This window comes from Corvus kubaryi, unplaced genomic scaffold (assembly GCF_017639235.1).
Source record: "Corvus kubaryi isolate FWS band 111438036 unplaced genomic scaffold, C.kubaryi_AGA036_p1.0 135, whole genome shotgun sequence".
Taxonomy (NCBI): Eukaryota; Metazoa; Chordata; class Aves; order Passeriformes; family Corvidae; genus Corvus; species Corvus kubaryi.
In genome coordinates this window covers 1,113,997-1,133,043 of record NW_024580669.1, presented here as the reverse complement: position 1 = coordinate 1,133,043, position 19,047 = coordinate 1,113,997, and the positions used below count along the sequence as shown (strand labels likewise).

At 43.5% G+C, this 19,047-nt stretch overlaps 1 protein-coding gene across 1 annotated transcript in view; it reads left to right on the top strand.

The window, feature by feature from the left end:
• The first annotated feature begins 339 nt into the window (after nucleotides 1-339).
• The window catches only part of EXOC4 (exocyst complex component 4), a 268,855-nt gene continuing 250,147 nt past the window's right edge, over nucleotides 340-19,047 (top strand). The window contains exons 1-3 of the mRNA XM_042052282.1: nucleotides 340-567; nucleotides 13,207-13,391; nucleotides 14,851-14,960. Of these exons, the coding sequence (XP_041908216.1) occupies nucleotides 400-567; nucleotides 13,207-13,391; nucleotides 14,851-14,960 (463 nt within the window). The 5' untranslated portion in view covers nucleotides 340-399. The remainder of the gene's footprint in view (nucleotides 568-13,206; nucleotides 13,392-14,850; nucleotides 14,961-19,047) is intronic.

Genomic DNA, 19,047 nt, shown 5'->3' with positions numbered 1-19,047 from the left:
AAATTAGTGGTGGCTTATTTGCTTCCACTGAAAATTGGATTCTTGCTGTTTGCCAAAATCCTGAATTGGTTTTTGGGAAACGGGCACATCAGGCCTTGGTTGTGGTTAAGAGGATCTGGTGTTTAATTACATTTGTGGTACTGTAGTTCAGTTTTCACTGGTGGTATAAAACCTGTATTAAAGAACATTTCACTAGGAAAGAAGTTCAGATTTTAGGGTCTCTACAGTTCCCCTCAGCCAAAGCACTATGAAGGAAATTAGATTTGGTTTTAGCCCTGTGATATTTTTGGAATTCCTAATAAGGCAAACGTGGGGAAGGGCGGCTCCCAGTGCCAGGGCCAGATGTAGTTAACCCTTGCTGTGCTGCTGCAGGTGAAGGAGAACCTGCTGTCCTGCAAGATGCTGCTGCACTGCAAGCGGGACGAGCTGCGCAAACTGTGGATCGAGGGCATCGAGCACAAGCACGTCCTGAACCTGCTGGACGAGATCGAGAACATCAAGCAGGTCCCTCAGAAGCTGGAGCAGTGCATGGCCAGCAAGCGCTACCTCAATGCCACGGACATGCTGGTACAGCCTTCCTCCCCCTTCCCTTTGCCCCGCCCCCTTCTTTATCCATTTGATCTGCATGTAGGATCTCCTTCTTTTGCACTTTCATGCTTTATTTTAAAATTAATTTTCCAGACATCTGCCCGGATCATCTTCTTTCTTAAAATCTTATCAGTTATTTCAAAGCTCTTTTTATTATGCAAGGAGCTGTCCTGTGTCCCTCCTATTCCATCGCCAGAATGCACTCACAGCTTTGGTCATTATTCAGAGGGGAGACTCTTGCACAGTTTAGGTGGTTTTGCCTCATTGTGTGGATGAGAGGACAAAGCCTGAAGGTTTAGGTTGGACATTAGGAGGAATTTCGTCACAGATTAGGCATTGGAAGGGACTGCCCAGGGAGGTTTGGAGTCCCCACCCCTGGAGGTGTCCAAGGAATAGCTGGATGTGGCACTCAGTGCTGGGGATTTGCCATAGGTTGGACTTGATGATCTCAGAGGTCTTTTCCAACCTAATTCGTTTTGTGACTCTGTGGTTCTTTTACCAGGGCTCTTGATCCTTTCTGCTTACTTCCAGCTCTTTTTAAGTCTCTTTTTCTCCCTTCATTCAAGTGTTCTTTCTCTTCAGTTCCAGCTCTTCTATAAGCTTGCCTTTCAGCTCCAGTCTTGTGCTGGAGTTAGAAGTTTCCTGGACTCCTCTAATAACAATTTTTTCTTCTTTTTCTAAACTTAACAAGCACATTTCCTCACCAGGCTCCAGTCCTTCCATTCCTGGAACTGTCTTCTAGTAATTAGAATCAAGGGAGTGTTTTTTCCCTTCTCAATCCTGACATGTGGAGTGCTCAGTCCAGTTCTGGGCTCTCCAGTACAGGAGAGATGGAGTTACTGGATCCAGGCCAGTGGGGAATTACAGGGATGGTTAAGGAGCATCTCAGTTGTGGAGAGAGGCTGAGAGAATCCTCGGGGAGATGTTACTGATGGTTATTACTGTCTGATGGGAGGGTGCAAAGAAAACAGAGCCAGACTCTCCTCAGTGGTGCCCATGGACGGACAGGAGAAGAGGAATGGGCACAGTCTGAAATACAGGGAATAGTTTGACCCTAAAACAGCCTTTTTTTACTGTAGGACTGGTTGAACACTTGAACAAGTGCAAGCTCTGTAGATCCAGAGAGGTTTTGAAGTCTCCCTCTGTGGAACATTTTCCAGTCCAGACTGGATGTGGCTCTAGGTGCCCATGCTTGGGCAGGGAGGAGGATTTGATATTCTCCAGAGGTCCTTTCCATCCTTAACCACTCTGTGATTCAAAAGTGGAGGCAAAAGTAGTACCTCTGTTTCTTATTCCTCTTTGCCAGACAGTGCCTTTAAGGCCATGTTTCATTGCTTTATTTTGGTTTTTTTCCACTTTACTCTCCTTTGTTGTCTCTCTTAGCCGTGCCTCTTCACTTCTTTTTCATAAGTCATTACCCAACAGGAGAAGGAGCTGGAAATGTTCATGTTGTCACCTTGAACTTTAATTTCCTCCCTCTTGCTTTATCTTCTTTTACCTTAAATATGACTTTGTAAAACTAACCTTGTTCCCTCTGGTACATTTCCCACAGCTGGATGCCCGTCTCCTCCTCCCACCCTCCCATGGCCTGTGGAACCCCACCTGGTTTTTGTTGTTGCTGTCTCATCCTCGTGTCTGGTTTCACTCTGCCATCACCTTCCTTTTGTTTCTCTGTTCCTCCTCTTTTCCTGTGCCACCCCTGCTGCAGTCACAGGATCATGGAATGGTTTGGGTGGGAAGGGACCTTAAATCTCATCCATTGCCACCCCCTGCCACGGGCAGGGACACCTCCCACTGTCCCAGGTTGCTCCAAGCCCTGTCGAACCTGGCCTTGAGCAGCTCCAGAAATGGGAACATCAAAGTGTGGTGTTTGCCTGATATTTTCAATAGTCAGATGTAAAAAAAGAGGTGTAAATTAAGGGTGTACAATGTAGGTATTAAAACGCAATATTCAGAGTTGCCATGACTACCAGTTGAAATGTTGCTGCTTTTTGCACCAGTTCGCTTGGTTTGGGCTTTTTTTTGTGCGTTCCTTTTTGAATTAAAAAAATTATTTTCAAAATTCCAGTCAAGTAATCTGTTTCCTATTGGAAATCTAAGCTAGGAGCTGTAAGAAGAAATATAACATTGCTTAGGATTCCTCATACATTATGCTTTAGAAATGGTTTTCAGCCCATGTATTTGATATCTCACTGGTTTGCAGCATTTTGTGTGCATTTATTTTAAATATAAACACTTATGTGTATAGAAATATGTGTGCTTGGGTAAAGTTGCCTGTGGCTGTGAGGGAGAGACATCATCAGATCTCTCTGATTTATAGATTTCTGCAGCATTTCTGTTGCTGCTCCAGTTGTTTTTTTGTTTTCAGAATAGAAAACTCTTTTCTAATAAATCAAATAATAATGATATAAAAAGCAGCTGTTAGTTCATGGGCTTTTTTTTTGAATATATATCAAGGAATGCAGAGAAACCTCAAGTGGAAATTGAACACTCAATTTCAGCCACTCATTGACACTTGCAATTCTCATTTGAAGACAAATGTGCCTGTATAAAGAAACAGTAATTCACCTGCATTTGGAGCTTTTTCCCGGCCAAAAATCACTGCAGGCTCATTGGCTTTTGCCATCTTGTGTTAACACAGCTCTGCAAGGCTGTGATGTTGTAATCACTCACTGGCCGTGGGATAATTCCCTTCTCCTTTGATATGATAGGAATATTATGTAAAATCATTACTGATCTGTCAGGGAGGCAGAGTGTCCATAGATCTGCCTGTCCTTTGGTTTCATTCCTCAAGGTAAACAGCTGCTCGTGGCTTAGAAAAAGCCCAAAGTGATCTGACAAGGAGTTTGTAGCACTCACCCTGCAATTGCAGCCCTGATTAATGTTGTTCCTGTAGCCTTATGATCCATACAGTCGGAATTAGACCTTTGCAGCCCTGTGCTGGGTGGATGCAATCACTCCAAAGGCATCATTCCAGCCTGCTGCATCCCATTCCTGCAGCCTGCTCTTTGTATTCCACTCACATTAATTGAAGTAATTTTGCCACTGAAGCGTGTTTCAAACCTCTGCATTTAAATTGAAATTTTAATTCCCTTATTGTTTGGAAAAGACGGCTGAGGATGGCTTGTTACAGGTTTCATTATCACTCAAAACTCTCCAGCTGCTGGTTCTAATGTGCAGTGACTGAGTAATGCAGGCAGAGATTGTTAATAAAAGACTGGCAGCTTTTCCCAGTCGGATAAACACAATGCAGAGGTACTTTGTGACAGCTTACATTTGTATGAAGTTAAAATTTTTTTAAGTGACAGCTTTTTTCTTTCTGATTCTGTATCCAGCCAGAGCAGCACACAAATATCAGGTGTTCCTGTTGTGTGTTCTTCCAGCATCTTGATAATTCCAGGAGCAGAGGCAGTAGGATCAGGTTTGCTGTCCTACAGTTGCACATTGCAGGTTGTCTAAAAGAACCCATTTCCTGCATCCTTGGAATTGTGAAGCTTCGGAGAATTTGGGAATGTCTGGAACAGATAAAATGCCTGTTCGAGCTGGAATGCATTTTAGTTATTTTCCATTTTTTTATGTGCCTTTTTTATAGTGAGTTTGTACTTCTTCCTGAAATGGAGCTGTTTTTTCACACACTGAATTACTGACAGCAATATTCACTTTTATGTGGCATTTGAGTGCACGTGCAGCCATTTGTGGGTGGTTTTTGTTTAATGTAGAACAAGAAAAGGATTCTGGGGGGGACCTTGTGGCTCTGCACAAGTCCCTGACAGGAGGGGGCAGCCGGGGGGGTCGGGCTCTGCTGCCAGGGAACAGGGACAGGAGAGAGGGAACGGCCTCAGGCTGGGCCAGGGGAGGGGCAGGCTGGATATTGGGGACAATTGGGATAAGAGGGAGGATCACTGCTATTTCCATTTGCTCTTTTTTTTTTTTTTTTTTTTTTTTTTTTTTGTTAGGAAGACAAGAAGGAAGAGTGAAGGTGGAAAGAAGGAAGGATGGAATCCTTTAATTATTCTTCACTTATCTTCCCCCATCCTTGTATTAGAGTGAGGAATTCATGTTTTCCTCATGGGCACATCCTTCTCCCATGTCTTTTTCCCAGGAAATACAAAGCTGAAGTGACACTAGTTGTTTTTCCAGAAGTAGGGAATGCTCCGACACCTACTTTTATTTCTCTCCCAAAGTTAAGAACTTAAACTTCAGTTTTCTAATGTCAGAAAAATAATAATAACAGTATATTATCTCTTGCTCTGCTTTCTGATGTGAATGATAACAGCAGGATTTCTTTGGAGCGGACCACTTTGTCACTGCACATTTGGCATTTTACAAAAGAAGCGGCTTTGGTTTTTTAATTGTAGGACTTTACAACACAACTGGGTGACTTTATGGGTGACAACAGGGGCAGAAGTGGAAGGGGTGTTGATAAGTGGGAATGCTGTGCAGAAATCATGGAATGGTTTGGGTTGAAGGGACATTAAAGCTCTTCCAGTGCCACCCCTGCCATGGGCAGGGACACCTTCCACTGTCCCAGGCTGCTCCAAGCCCTGTCCAGCCTGGCCTTGGACACTGCCAGGGATCCAGGGGCAGCCACAGCTGCTCTGGAAAACAAATGAAGGTGGCACAGGAAAAGGAGAGAGAGGAGAAATTAAGCAAGGGTAGGGATATCCTGGAGAACAGTGAGGACAAGGAACCCCCCCTTGCTGTGGGAAGAGGGAGTCAAGCGAGGGGTTTAAAATCCTGAGATGTTTTCTCAGAGCTGAGGGAGGTTTTTGCTCTGTGTGCAAAATATTTACCCTCTTCTTACTCATGCCATAATGAGCATCTCATCCCAGAGAAGCTGTGGCTGCTCCATCCCTGGAATTGTCCAAGACCAGGCCGGACAGGACTTGGAGCAGCCTGGGACAGTGGGAGGTGTCCCTTCCCATGGCAGGGGTGGCACTGGAGGGGCTTTAATGTCCCTTCCAACCCAAACCATCCTGGGATTCTTTGTCCTCCTCAACAACCTCCAGTACTCCTCACTTTCTGTGCACTCCATGTTAATCCTCTGGAAAGGACTTTGGAGTGACGACACCTCCCTGGAACAGTTGGCTGTTTGTAGCCCTGGGCATGGCTGAGAGGTTTCATTTTTATCTCTTGACTGTAGCTGCCGCCTGTGGCTTTCCTCAGGATGACACAGGGAGAGTCTTTCAGTTAAAAGTGCCTTGTAGTGAGCAGAGTTCTTACACCTTAAGTAGCGTGGAATAATGAAATAAATAAAAATAGCAATGCAGTTCTCAGTCTGCATTTTATTTACTGCCTGCCTTTCAGCTGGAACAAGGAAAATCAATAAAAACACTTTCATTTTGTTTCTGCATTCCTTAGTGCAGCGCTGGGATTCGCGTGCTGCCGTGGAAGAGTTTTGTATTTTGGAATTAAGTAGGTGGAAATGAGAGACCTTGGTTTGTTTGGGATTCTGTAGAAATGCTTTTATAGGTAAATTTAAATTTTGGCTCTGCTTGAAATTCTCTTTTGAGCAGTGCCATCTCCAGGGTTGTATCTCGTTCCCTGTGAGGTTTCTGTTAATTGGCAATGATTGGCAAACATGCTGATTTGTTAGGGTGAGGGACAGCTGAGAAAGAGGCACTTTGGTTTTTGTTAATTTAATTAATTCCAGGTACACCTGGAATATGTTCTGGTGATTGACAAAAACACAGAAATCATGGGCTTTGTGTGTCTGGTGAAAGGTTGGGGCCACACGAGGAGGATCGGAGGGCATTTGGTTTGTCCAGGTTAAGTTTGGTAGAACGCTGGTAAGTTCTTCCTGCCAGAAGGATTGGTGGTGTATTGGTCCAATGCTTTCCACCTGTTTCCTGTATATTTTTTCCTCTAAAATCTGTTTTGCTTATCTTTTATCAACTTCAGGCTAGTTTTAAACACATTAGAACATGGAGTTTCTGTCCCTTGGAAACATCTTACAGTTTTTTCCCCTGGGCATAGTTATCAGTTCTTGCTCTCATTCTTTTCCTGCTGTAATTTGCATTATCAGGGCAGTCCTCTTGCATGAAGTTTTAGTACCTAAAGCTGCCTCGTTTGCTTTGCCACGTGCTTGACCCCAGCTCCTCCTCGCTGCCTCTCCAGAGCATCATCAGGGGGCTCTTAGCTCTGCTAATAACAACCCTTCATTTCAGCTGATGAAAGTTCATTAAGTGAGAAATCAGCCTGTAATGAAGGTGGAGCAGAGTTGGAATACAGAGGATGCTTTCCCAGCAATCACTGGTCTTTCCAGGAATTCTTTTTTAAACTCTGGCGTGTAAGACAGAATTTTATCCCCAGTAAAACATTGCAATGACACCATGAAAAATTGCTGAAGGGTTATGGGACACTATAAAATAATCCAGATAAATCTGATTAAATTATTTTGAAAATGCAGCTTTAAAGCTGGTGGAAAGGTGTAATAAATTTAGCTTTTGCCAAAGCATTTGAAACATTTGGGATGAAAATGGAAATGAGGAGTGGAAGGAAAAAGTCTTGGGTAATTTTGTGATGCCAGTAGATAATTCTACCATTTCAGGGAAGTCATTTGTCCGTACTGGTGCAGAAATTGCAGAATTTGTGTTCAGGTCCAAGTGAGCAGTTGGATAAACCTCTTGTTTATAGCCCCTCTCTTTCTTCAGCACCACTTTTGGTTCCAGCACTTTGTTGCTAGAAAGACATTGATGAATTACAGCGAGTGGAGGAAGAAGGAGAATGATTGATGGGTGACTGAGGCAAATGCAAAAGAATTAAATTCTGTAGCTGGAGGAAAGGACAGCAAGTGAGGAACATAATTTTATAAATATTTAAAAGTTGACAGAGGGAAAACAGTGTTTGGTCACTGCCGTTGGAACACTTCAGCAAAATAAAAGCCGTTTGTCCTTTGTGTTAAGGTGTTTCAGAACAGGTTTGCCCAAAATAACCCTTTGACTTCTGTTTGTACATTTTTTCCTCTCCTTCCCCCATCAGATCAGTTTGCTTGTCCCAGGATGAGCTGTTTTCCTGCAAACTGAGCACTTTTTTCTGTGTGTGCAGCTCAGAATCTTTCAAACTGGTCTTCCAAACCTCTCCCCGTCTCAGCTTCAGTCATCTGTGTCAGTCCTCCCCTTTTTGTGCATCGTTTGGTCACGATGCCATGAAGGGGAGTGAGCTCAGCTCTTCCCAAAATGTTGCAAAGGAACCGTCATCATCTTTCAGAGCTCTTTGTTTGCTTTTTGCTTCTTGATTTTTAAATGATTCTTAAAGGTAAACAAAATTGGGAGCAATTTTTTCCTTCACCTGAAAGGTGATCCTTGAGAAAAAGGAGGGGAATACAGCTGTTGGACTCATGGTACCTGGAGAGCAGTGAGGAAAAACTGGGAGCAATTTTTTCCCTCACCTGAATATCCCTTGTGTTCATCAACACCCAGCACTGTCCATCAGCTGCTCATCAATCCTCATGTCCTAGGCACCTTTGCTCCTTTTCCTGTTTTTAGGGAGAAGGAGGCAGTGGCAGTCAGGAATATCTCTGGGCTTTTCCTGTTTTCCATGATTTTAGCTGGAGACTCCCTCCTTTAGGATCACCAGGGTGGTTTTTTCCTTAACTAATTCCTGTTCACCGATTTGTCTCGATGCCACCTCACTCCGTGCTGTGGCAATTTGGTAGCAGACAATTCCCAACGTTTGGATTTCCTCTTCTACGCACAAGTTTTCCATGTATCCCATTATTTGGCTGGCCCATCCTCAAAGGCCATCACTTTTCAGCTTCATCTTCATTCACCTTGCAACCAAAATACTGCAACAAATCTACAGCTGAAGCACAGCCTTGATAAACCTTGGAATTGAAGATAGAATTTGTCAAGCTCGGAATGAAAAGATACAAATTCAGCGTAAAGCAGCTTTAATCAGTTACTCGTTAAGTGTTTCCAGCAGTGGAGGCTCCAAGTGCTTCATGGGCTTCTGGTTTTTGGGTGTTGTCCTCATAATTGGACTCAATGATTTTTGTGGGTCCCTTCCAACTCGGGACATTCTGTGATTCCCTCCATTGTCAACTGAAGATGTGGGAATTTTACAAGAAGAACAGCCTCAACTTCAGGAATTCCTTGCTTATTTTATTGCTAATTACCACAAACTTAGGAGTGATTTGGGTCTTGAGGTGGGGAAGAATAGAGAACACAAACAAACCCCACTGAAGTAAACGTTTTCTCACTGCTCTCCAGATACAATTCGAGTCCAGAAGCTTTATTCCCCTCCTTTTTCTCAAGTTGCTTTTCCCATGGCTTTTGCTCAATCTGTCACAGCTCCTGTGCTGAGGCAGTGGGTGGCACAGAAATCCGGTGTCACCTGTGAGTGTTTCTTGCTGCCATCCTGCCTCTCTCACTGCACTTTGGTTCCCCAGTTTGGGTTGGAAGGGACCTGAAAGATCACCCAGTTCCCACGGGCAGGGACACCTTCCACCATCCCAGGTTGCTCCAAGCCCTGTCCAGCCTGGCCTTGGACACTTCCAGGGATCCAGGGGCTCCCCACCCTCCCAGGGAAGAGAGGGATCAGCATTTGTGGGTGTTCTGTCTTTCTGCCCACTGCCGAGTCCCAAAAGCTGCTTGTGAGGACTTTTCCTGTTCCACAGCAGTTTCCAGGCTCAGTCCTTATCTCCTGCACGTCAGGTGCAAATGGAATTCAGTGACCTGCTTGCTTAGATCTGCCTACACTTATTTAAGCTGGTTTTTAGTCATTTTCCTTTCCTGTACCTTGTGAAAGTGAGTCCCTTGTAAAAGCAGCAGATCAATTCTCCTTTCAAATGTCAGCAGTGTTGTATTCGCCAGCGAGGCAGCTGGAACCTTCTGGGTTGTTGTTTATTTATTTTACTCTTTTATTCCGAGGGCTCAGCTTTTCCCTTTTGTCAGATTGTGTTTGTGTACGACTTTTTTTTTTATCTTGAATTATGACCCACCATGTTGTTTTCTTTTAACCTTTCTCTGTTGCTTGTTCATGTTTTCATATCTGTTGTCTAAATTCAGAACAGACTGGTTTCCCAGCCAGAAAGGATTTGGTTTTCTAGTCTGAACAACCATAATTTAGGAAGGAATTCTTCCCTGTGAGGGTGGTGAGACCCTGGCGCAGGTTGCCCAGAGAAGTTGTGGATTCCTCATCCCTGGAAGTGTCTAAGGCCAGGCTGGATGCAGCTTGGAGCAGCCTGGGATAGTGGAAGGTGTCCCTGCCCATGGGAACTGTTTGATTTTTAATGTCCCTTCCTACCCAAACCATTCCATGATTTGATGATTCTATCATTATTTTGGTTTTTTTTCCCCTCCCTGCAAAAAAGCATCTAATTGAGAGTTTTCACTTTATCTCTGCTCACTTCCAGGCCTGGGGGGGTTCCACAGAACCTTTGAGGGAATAAATAGATTTCACTGCAAGCAGATTGGAAAACTTTGGCTGGAGTCAGGAAAGAAAGAATTTTGACAAATACCTTGTTAGCACTTAGGTTCTCGTTTGTTGTAAAATGCTAAATTAAACCCCTCCAAATTGCCTGGTACACTAAGCAAGTGTTTAGCTGTGTTTTCTTTTTAAGGCAATTAAGCTCTGCTATAAACTGCCTGTGACCTTTAAACAAGCTGCCTAATGGTGCTGGTGCCACAGTTATTTTCTATAAACTTGCAATTTTTAGCTTATACAAAGCACAGCTCTTTTTTCAGGCTTGTTTTGTCTCTGTTTCCTAAAGGGTCTTTACTTACTGTAGGTACTAATAAGTAGAGAGAGATAAGAAGATTTGCACATCACAAATTACTATCAGATCATCTAAGCCAAATTCCCTGGTAATCCAGGCCAATATTTTAATTAGTGTTTGACTAAATTACAGTTACTGTGTGTTCATGAGCAGCTTTCAATGGGTGAGAGGGCTGAATTAAAGAATTGAAGGAGGTACTGGTGGGGACTGCCCATTCTTTTGGTCCAATTTGCTCATCGTAAAGCAGATTTTCCAGAAGAGTAACAATTTGTTTGTTGTCGATTCTCTTTCCAGCTGTTTTGTGTTACTGTGGCTCTTCTCTACACCCCAGCCCCTGCCAAAAGAATAACGTGGGGGAGCTCTTTTACCTGTAATTACCTTTGTGTCCAGCTAGTCCAACACAATGCCATGATCCCCCTGCAGAAAAACAAACAAAAGTCACTTTATTTCCATTTAACTGAGCCGTGTGTGTGGAAAAAAAGAGCCAGGAAGGACCATCAGCTGCTTTTTCTGGACCGTTGAACCACTTGTAGTTCTTCTGTCCATCTCATTTCCAGGTTTTCTTGGGCTGCTTTTCCATCATCGATATTAACTGGAGGCTTGCTGGATAACTCTTCCCCTCTCTATCCAATTCCACATCTTTTACTCCTTTTGGATGCACCTAGCAGGTGATGGGAGTGTTAAAAACCAGGGAAAGCTGATTGGCATCTCTTGCATAATCCAAGTTTTGGTGTGTTAGGAGCTGAGTGGGGGCATAAAGACAAAAAAGTTTCTTCTAAAGTTCCATTACTGATCTGCCTTTACTGTATATTTAATTTTGTGCATTTTTTATTGGTGTCTTTGCTTCCTTTTGGTTGCTTACTCTGTTCTGGGGTGCCTTATCCAGCACACAAAGGTTTTAATCTCATATTTTTTTATTCTGGAATAGAATCTTGGGTGCTGCTTTGTTGCCAGGACCTAAATCATCTATCTGGAAGCAAAGCTGCAGAAAGGAAAAACGTTTGGTTAGTTTTTTAACATAATTTTTATATTTGTTGCCACCTAAACCAACTGGAGACCTTCCTTTGATTTCCATGAACATGGATTGAACCTTTTTTTTTCCACTGTGTACTAAAGGGTTGATTATTCCATTTTTTTCCTTAAAAGATGTGCTTTGGAGCTGTATTTTGGCCTTAATAATTATTTTCTGTGAGCAGTGAACTCTTTAGGAACTGGCAAGACAAAACCAGAGCTGAAAGATCCGAGTGGAAAGTTTCAATTCCCCTTCCTTGCGTTTCAGAGAAAACTTTTCCTGGATGTCTTGGAAGTTTTTTAGTGTCACTTCACTCTTGATTTCACTTCTTCTCTGGCTGCTTTTTCATCTCTCGGCTTCCCAGTGTGACAAATGTTGCTCCTGCTCCTTCTCCTTGCTCTGGTGGGATTTTTGGCACAGCTCCCAGGGCAGTAGCAGCTCCCCAAAGCGATTTTAGGGGGGTTCAAGTGCCTTTGGAATGGGAAGATTTGGGGGACAGCTCCACCTGCCAAAGGAGGAAGGGAAGAATTAACACTTCCACTCCTGCCAGAGTTTCCCACATGGTGCCTGCTGAGCTGCTCCCCTTGTGTGTGCTCTGCCACCTCCTCTGGAGAGAAGGAATTTGGGTTTTCCCTTCATCTTCGGGGTGGTTTTGTGGTGTGTGATGGCCAAACTTCCCTGACTGTTCCCAGATGGATACTGGGAAGGAGGAGGATGGACAGTGTTGTGTGGCAAGTGAGGAGATTTAAAAATGAATTTAAAAAGCTTGGATGTCCCATGGATATTCCAGTTTTTTGCTGGAGTTGGAGGCCAGCAGAGGAATACACTGGTGATGGATGTTCTTTCAGCAGAGTTAATATTTACTGGTACTGAGGGAGCAGCCCTTGGCTGGGCTGTCTGCTCGCTGTATCTTTGCTTTTAATTTTTAATGTTTGGCTGACAGGTTTGTTCCGAACCGAGATCCTGAAGTGCAAGTAAATGTCTTATTTCACTGACAGCATCCTCAGTTAGCAGGGAATGGGTTTTTAAATTTTATTTTAAAACTCTGCATGCCAAACACGCTATTGCCAGTTTCTTACGACATCAGCACTGAGAGTTTGGAAGCTGCAGAGGGATGCCTTTAGTTATTTATTAGCAACTGGAAATCACTGTTAAATAGAAACCCATCCAAACTGGGAGGGATGCACAAGTGAGGGTGTCACTTTTAGGCACCAGTTTGTCATTCCTGGTGGGTTTTGTCCATGCTTGGGTTTTGTCCATGTTTGTTTTTCGGATAGAAAAGGCAATTGAGCCTCGTTTTAGTGCTCATGGGATGTCAGCTGGTCATTATTTCAGATATTCAGATGGTGTAGCCACAGGACGTAACCCTTGTGCAGCCTAAAGGATGAGGCCTCCCAAGCTTTTTTGTCATGACTTTAAGCAAATTAAATTTAAGGCGTTTTGTCCCCATTTGTAGAATTAGGAATAATGGGTATTTTTGGTGTTTCTGTAATGGAAAGAATAACAACCATCAAACATCATTGTCACTATCTTCTTCTAACACTTTTCTACTAAATAATCCTCTTATTTGGGGATAAACCATGCTTTGATTTTTATTAAAGAACTGTGCTTTCGCTGACTTGTTTTTTGCATATGCTCAAAACATTTGAAGGCTGCACATTAAATCTGAATTATTTGGATGTTGGACCCTTCTATATAATTCGTTTGGGAATAGACATAAAGAAATACTACTTCAAGATTTTCTTCTTTAGAAGGGTTTTAAGCATAGAATCATCCTGGTATTCAGACAAACCCCTAAAACAAGAGGAAAATTGCAAGAGTTGATTGAATTGACGGTGAGGTTTGAAAGAATTGATGTCTAAAAGTTATCCCCTGTTTGCCCCCCCAGGTGTCAGCAGTGGATTCCTTGGAGGGTCCCCTCCTGCAGGTGGAGGGGCTGAGTGACCTGAGGCTGGAGCTGCACAGCAAGAAGATGAACCTGCACCTGGTGCTGATCGACGAATTGCACCGGCACCTCTACATCAAATCCACCAACCGTGTGGGGCAGCGCAGCAAGGACAGAGCCAGGCTCGGGTGGGACAGCACTCCCCGTTCCTAGCCACAAACGTGGCACAGAGACAGCAGCTTACACCCCAGCCTTGCACTTCTGGCGTGGAAATCCCTCAGGATTGTGGCTGTGGAGAGCAGGAAAACTCAAGATTTGTTGATGCACCTTCGAGCCTGTTCGCGTTCTTTGGCTTTTCTTGGTGCTTCTCTCGGGGTTTTGCTGCTTCCCACAGCTCCTTTGGGCATTCTTTCCCATGCCTGATGTTAATCCCTTTCCTACAAATGTTATGATCATGAGGCTCAGGTCAAGGAAAACCTGCTCATTTTCTAAGAAATAACCAAGTTTTAAAAGCCTTCCAACCACCCATAAGGTGATGAGATGGAAGCCACAGTATTGAAGTCTCTGAGCTGAAATGTCTTGGTTTTGATGTGTTTCCAAGGTGTTTTAAAGGTGTTGAAACTTCTTACCTGGTTGGTGCTTGTAGTCAGTGGAAATTCAATTAATTATAGGCTATTTTTCCCTGATTTTGCAAATTCTAAATTTGAATTGTTGGAGGGAAGGAAGAAGGTGGCTGGAAAAGAGAGACACTGTGTTGGGAGATAATTTTTGCAGAGTAGGAGAGATGGAGCCAGCACTTGATAGAGATGCAGAGAAAAGAGAAATGAGCATTTTATTGTGACAAGGAATAAAAATCTGCCTGCCAAAAATGCAAGATGGTCAGTTGCATTAAATGAATGTTTAAAATAAAGGATTGATTGAAATTGGAATTTCTAGGAAGGAGGACTGCTAGTAAGTCATCAGTCTCTTCCTTCCTCATCTCGTTAATTAAAAACAGCCACAAAGCTTTGGTGTACTCAGACTGGGGGACTGCTAATTAACTGCACTTTTGTTTGGCTGCCTTTCTCTTGATCTGGGTTCTCTTTTCTCACATTCCCTGTTGCACTTTGTGGGTATTTGATAACAGGAACTCTTGCAGCAAGGGTGGCTTGTTGTTTTGGGTGATTCTTCTGTGGGACACCAAGCCTAACCCTTGTTTTTGCAGGTTTCTGTGAGCATTTTGGCCTCTAAGCAAACATCCTGAGCTCTACTGTAGGAGACTTCCTCATTTCTTTCTCCTAAAAATGATTTCTTGCTTGTGTCCCCCTGCCATGTCCAGCAGCTGGGACAGTGTGACACGTTTTTAGCAATTACTACAATGTGAATTTATGATGAAAATGGCCAAGTGGAAAATCTTTTCATTTCTGAGTAAGGAGGTTCATTTGGGAAGGGATGCACATAGGTGTGCTCCCAGCAGGAATGTGAAGGGCAGGGAAGAGGGTTTCTGGTGGGAATAAAGAAGTTTGGAGGATTAAGTTAACAGAAGGCATGGAAATGGGCACATCTGTTTCTTAGGCTTAAAATGTAAGGAGTAGGTGGATTATTTGTTGTGAGCAAAGATTGTAAATAATAATCAACTGCTTGCTTTAATTCTCTCCCCTCACACAGGTCCCTTGTGAAAGATGCCTCTCCTGTGCCTCTGATGGATGTCACTAATTTATCTACACCTCGGAAATTCCTTGAGACTTCCCAGTTCAGCACTCCTGGAGGCTCCAGCAGTGAGTATTTCAGCCATATATATTCATTTGTAGATCTTCAGCTGATTTTGCTGGAGTAGGAGGAGGCAAATCATCCCCTCGTGGCTCAGGGGAGACTAAAACTTGGGAAGCGATTGGTGCAGTGTCACAAAACGAGGGGGTGTTGTGTTCAGAGGCAGAACTTGCTTTTTTTTTTCTCTTGGAAAATCATCTTTTGCCTCTCCTAACCCCCACCAGCTTCAGTTTTCTGTGCCTGTTCTCACCTTGATTGTGTTCTTGATATCTTGAGTAGCAGAGATTTGCAGTGGGTTCATTCCGTGTGGAGGTTTCCTCAACATTATTTACTGCAGGCAGCCAGGTTTGTGTAGATATTACTGAAGTTTTTTATTGTGCTGGAGCCAAAAGGTCAAATCTTTTCCATGTGGGAGCTTTGTAACTTTGAGTAAAGGTCTGTCTGTACACAGGAATAATCTGGGGCTGATCTTTTATTTGTGTTACTGCAGCAAACACTGAGGAAAACTCTTTCTCTGGTGCTTTTGTCAGAGGCTTTGCAAGGGCTGCAGAGAGGGGAAATTAATCTTTGTGTTGTTTCAGAAGATTAATAAGTGGGGTTGTCCTTGATGAATAATACAGAAGTGACCTACAGCCTCTTCCCCCCTTTCAAACCTGATTATTTCAGTATTCCTCAAATGCAGAGACTCTTTCCTTCTCTTCTCAGCCTTATTAATTCCTTTGTCCTTTTGTTTCTAGTTTTGTCGAAGTTGCCTCAGAGATTGTTCCATTTGATTACTCTTATCTTCTGCTCCTGTAGGGGCTTTGTTCTTCAGCTCTGCTCCTGCCAGGCTGGCTGCTCTTGGAGCCTGGGGCTGTTCTTCTGTGTCCTGGAGGTTTGTGAGGAGTCACAAACTTTCAGAGCTGGAAACTGCAGCTTGGTCACTCGAAAGCTGGAAGAGAAGAACCGTATGAAAGTTCTGAGGGAAAAACTTCAGCATTCCTGTTCTACTCTGTGATCAGTGAGAAGTTCAGTTCAGTTTTCCTACAAAAGATCACAGGATTTTGAGGAATTGAGAAAATAAACCACAAAAACATGAATCCCAGCTTTACTACTGGAAATAGAATGGTTTGGGTTGGAAGGCACCTAAAAGACCATCTACTTCCAGTCCCTCTAAATGTTAAAATACTTCTTTTATAATGATTTGTAGAGTGTCTGCTATTTTCCCCCCTAAAATATTGGTCCTCTCTAGAGTAAAAAACCCAAAAGGTCTGAAGTCATGGAGCTGATGGGGAATAGAGCAGGAGATGCCCCTTATGAGCCTGTTTTTGCAGATCTCCTCTTGCTCTTCACACCCAACGCACCAGAAAATCTCTTCCTTGGCTCCTCCTTGTGCTCTGTATCTTCACTCAGTGAAGTGCTGGGCAAGTGTCCCTCAGCCTGGCAAAGATGTGGATTCTAACAGAAAACATTTGATCAGCATGAAATATGCATATGGTTCTGCTTCAAGTGCACAATGTACTTATGTAGATTTTTTCAGTGTAATTTTATTTAAAAGTAGCCTTTTCCAGGACTGCACAAGTACCAGAGAATTTAAAACTTATGTGTATGCATAAGAAAAGCTGTTTCTACCTTTAGTCTCTTAAGTTCTTTGGCTTTTTATTGATAAACCAAAGTGGCTGTGCATATTAATGGATGTCATTCTAAAGCACTCGCTCATTCATCCCATCCAAGCAAAAATGCCAAAATTTGGAGTCCTTCCTGCACTCCCTTCCCGGAGGAGAGGTTACATTGTGCTGTAGAATCTTTATAAGGAAATTAAAGCTGTTCCTGCCACACATAAAATAAACAAACCCTTCAGTAATGCTCACCTGAGGATTGGAGATGTGGCAGTTCACCAGTAACACTTTCCCTTCATGCCGGTTCAGAGAAATAAATTCACTTTTAAATTATATTTCTCTGCTTGAACTTTCTGTACTCCGAAGGGTATTTCGGAAGGTTCCTGCTTTGCCAGGCTCTTCCTGGAACTCTAAAATGTGCTCGCCTGATTCACAGCAACCACAAAAGTGCCTTTTCCTGGGAAATTTGGGATAATACTTCTTAGAAATCCAGCAGAGGATGAGCTGGTAGTGACAATAAATACTGCTGTGGGTGGCATATGTAGATTTTATGCTGAATTGTTAATTTATTTCAGTGATATTTTGGTTTTGAGCACTGGGAGAAAAATGGAGTTTCAAGGGCCAGGCAGTGTGGTGGTCCTAAGGTCAGGTCCAGGTACTGCTCCTGGCTCTCTTTCTTCAAGAACCAGGGACTTCTGTGTAGGTGACAACATTTGGATACCTTCAAACCTGCTCCTGCAAAATCCCTGCAGGAGCCAGAGCTTGGAATGTCCAATTCTCAAGGTGAATCTAAAACATGCCATTGTGCTACCTCATAGTCACAGGTGCTTCTCCTTCAAACGAGCTCAGTAAATCTTCAGAAGATTTCTTCTCTTCTTATGAACCTCACCTGAGGATCTGACACCAGCTGGCTGATTTGCCTTTATCATTTGTTCTTAAAATTTAATGATCTGGGGATGTGTTTGGAGGAGGGAAAGGGGAAAAAAAAAATCAAGGAGATTTTAGATCCATGTGGTGAAAGCCAGGAGAGTAACACATAATTGCTGTTTCTGTATAATTTCATCCATTGTTCTGTGTGCAGTCCAACATCAGATATTTGCCTACAGTGCGCTTATATTTTTATATGGAGACTTGATTTTCATGCTTTTATTGATTAGGAGGATTTTGAAGTGGCTTTCTTTTGGATTTGGTAGCAAAGCAGAGCAGAACATTCCCACAATCTTCAAGGACCCGTTTCTGCAGGAGCTGCCCCTTTGTTGCTCCATGCACGGGTCAGAACAAGGATTCAGCACCAGGAATTAGCAAGTGATGTTCCTTCAAATCTGAAATTACGCCTTTGGGCCACCAGGAACTCCTGTGCTTTTCTCTGGAAGGATTGAAGGTACAAAGGATATCACCAGAAGGACATAGATCATGGAAAATAGTACATTAAATTTTACTAGATTCCCATAAAAGCCCGTGGATAATGAAACCTTCAGTAATGAGGAGCAGCAAATTTTGGCCGTTCACTGGAATGAAAAACAAGACCCAAGAGCCTTTTTTTCAGCTGCTTTGCTTAAATGAGTTCCCAAAGTTGGCTTTTTGGGGATCAGACTGGAGCTATTAAAAAACTGCTTGCAGCAGGTTGGTTCCTTGGGAAAAGACAACACTGAGCAAATGAATTCCAGCTGGAACAGATGTTTTTGTAGGGCATCATCACAGCAGGGATCAGGGAAGCTCCCCCCTCTGGGACTCCAGAGGTGGGGGAATCAGTGGTGCACATGGTTCAGCTTTTAGGGGTTTAATCCACGGCTCAACTTCTGCCTGCCTCAACACAGAGTTGTGCATTTTCAGATGAAAAATGGTTTGGTGATGAAAAATTTGTGAAAATGGCTGCAAATTTATTCGAGAATGTGGCAAAATCATCATTCCTTTAAGCTGTTGTGTTAGGAGGCTTTTTGATAAAGATGTATTTAACTCCTCTGCTTCACAAGAGGTTTGCAGACTTGGTTAGGACAAGAGGATCAGCCCGGTCAGAGTGGGTTTAGGAAAGGCAAGCCCTGCTTGGCCAACCTGATCTTCTGTGGACAAAGTGACCCCCTTGGAGCATGAGGGAAAGGCTGTGGATGTGTCAGGTCTACCTGGACTTTAGTAAAGCCTTTGTTTCCCAAAACATTCTCCTGGAGAAAGCTGTTTGACATCTTTGTCAGTGACCTGGATGAGGGCGCCCTCAGCAGTGACACTGTGGCTTGGGTGGGAGTTGATCTGCTGGAGGGTGGAAAAGCTCTGCAGAGCTCTTGGGTGGATCCTGTCTCCCCCATGGACCCGTGAGTGTCCAAGTGGTGTGGACTGACCATTCCCCTTGGATTCTGGGGCTTCATTCTGCTCCCCATCCCTGCCTTCCCCTGGGCACCCCGAGAACAACTGGTGTTGCTGTTAAAGACAGACAGAGAAGGCATTTGGCACCTCAGGCTCTTCCTTTTGGCACTATTTCCACCACATCCAGCAAAGGATGGAG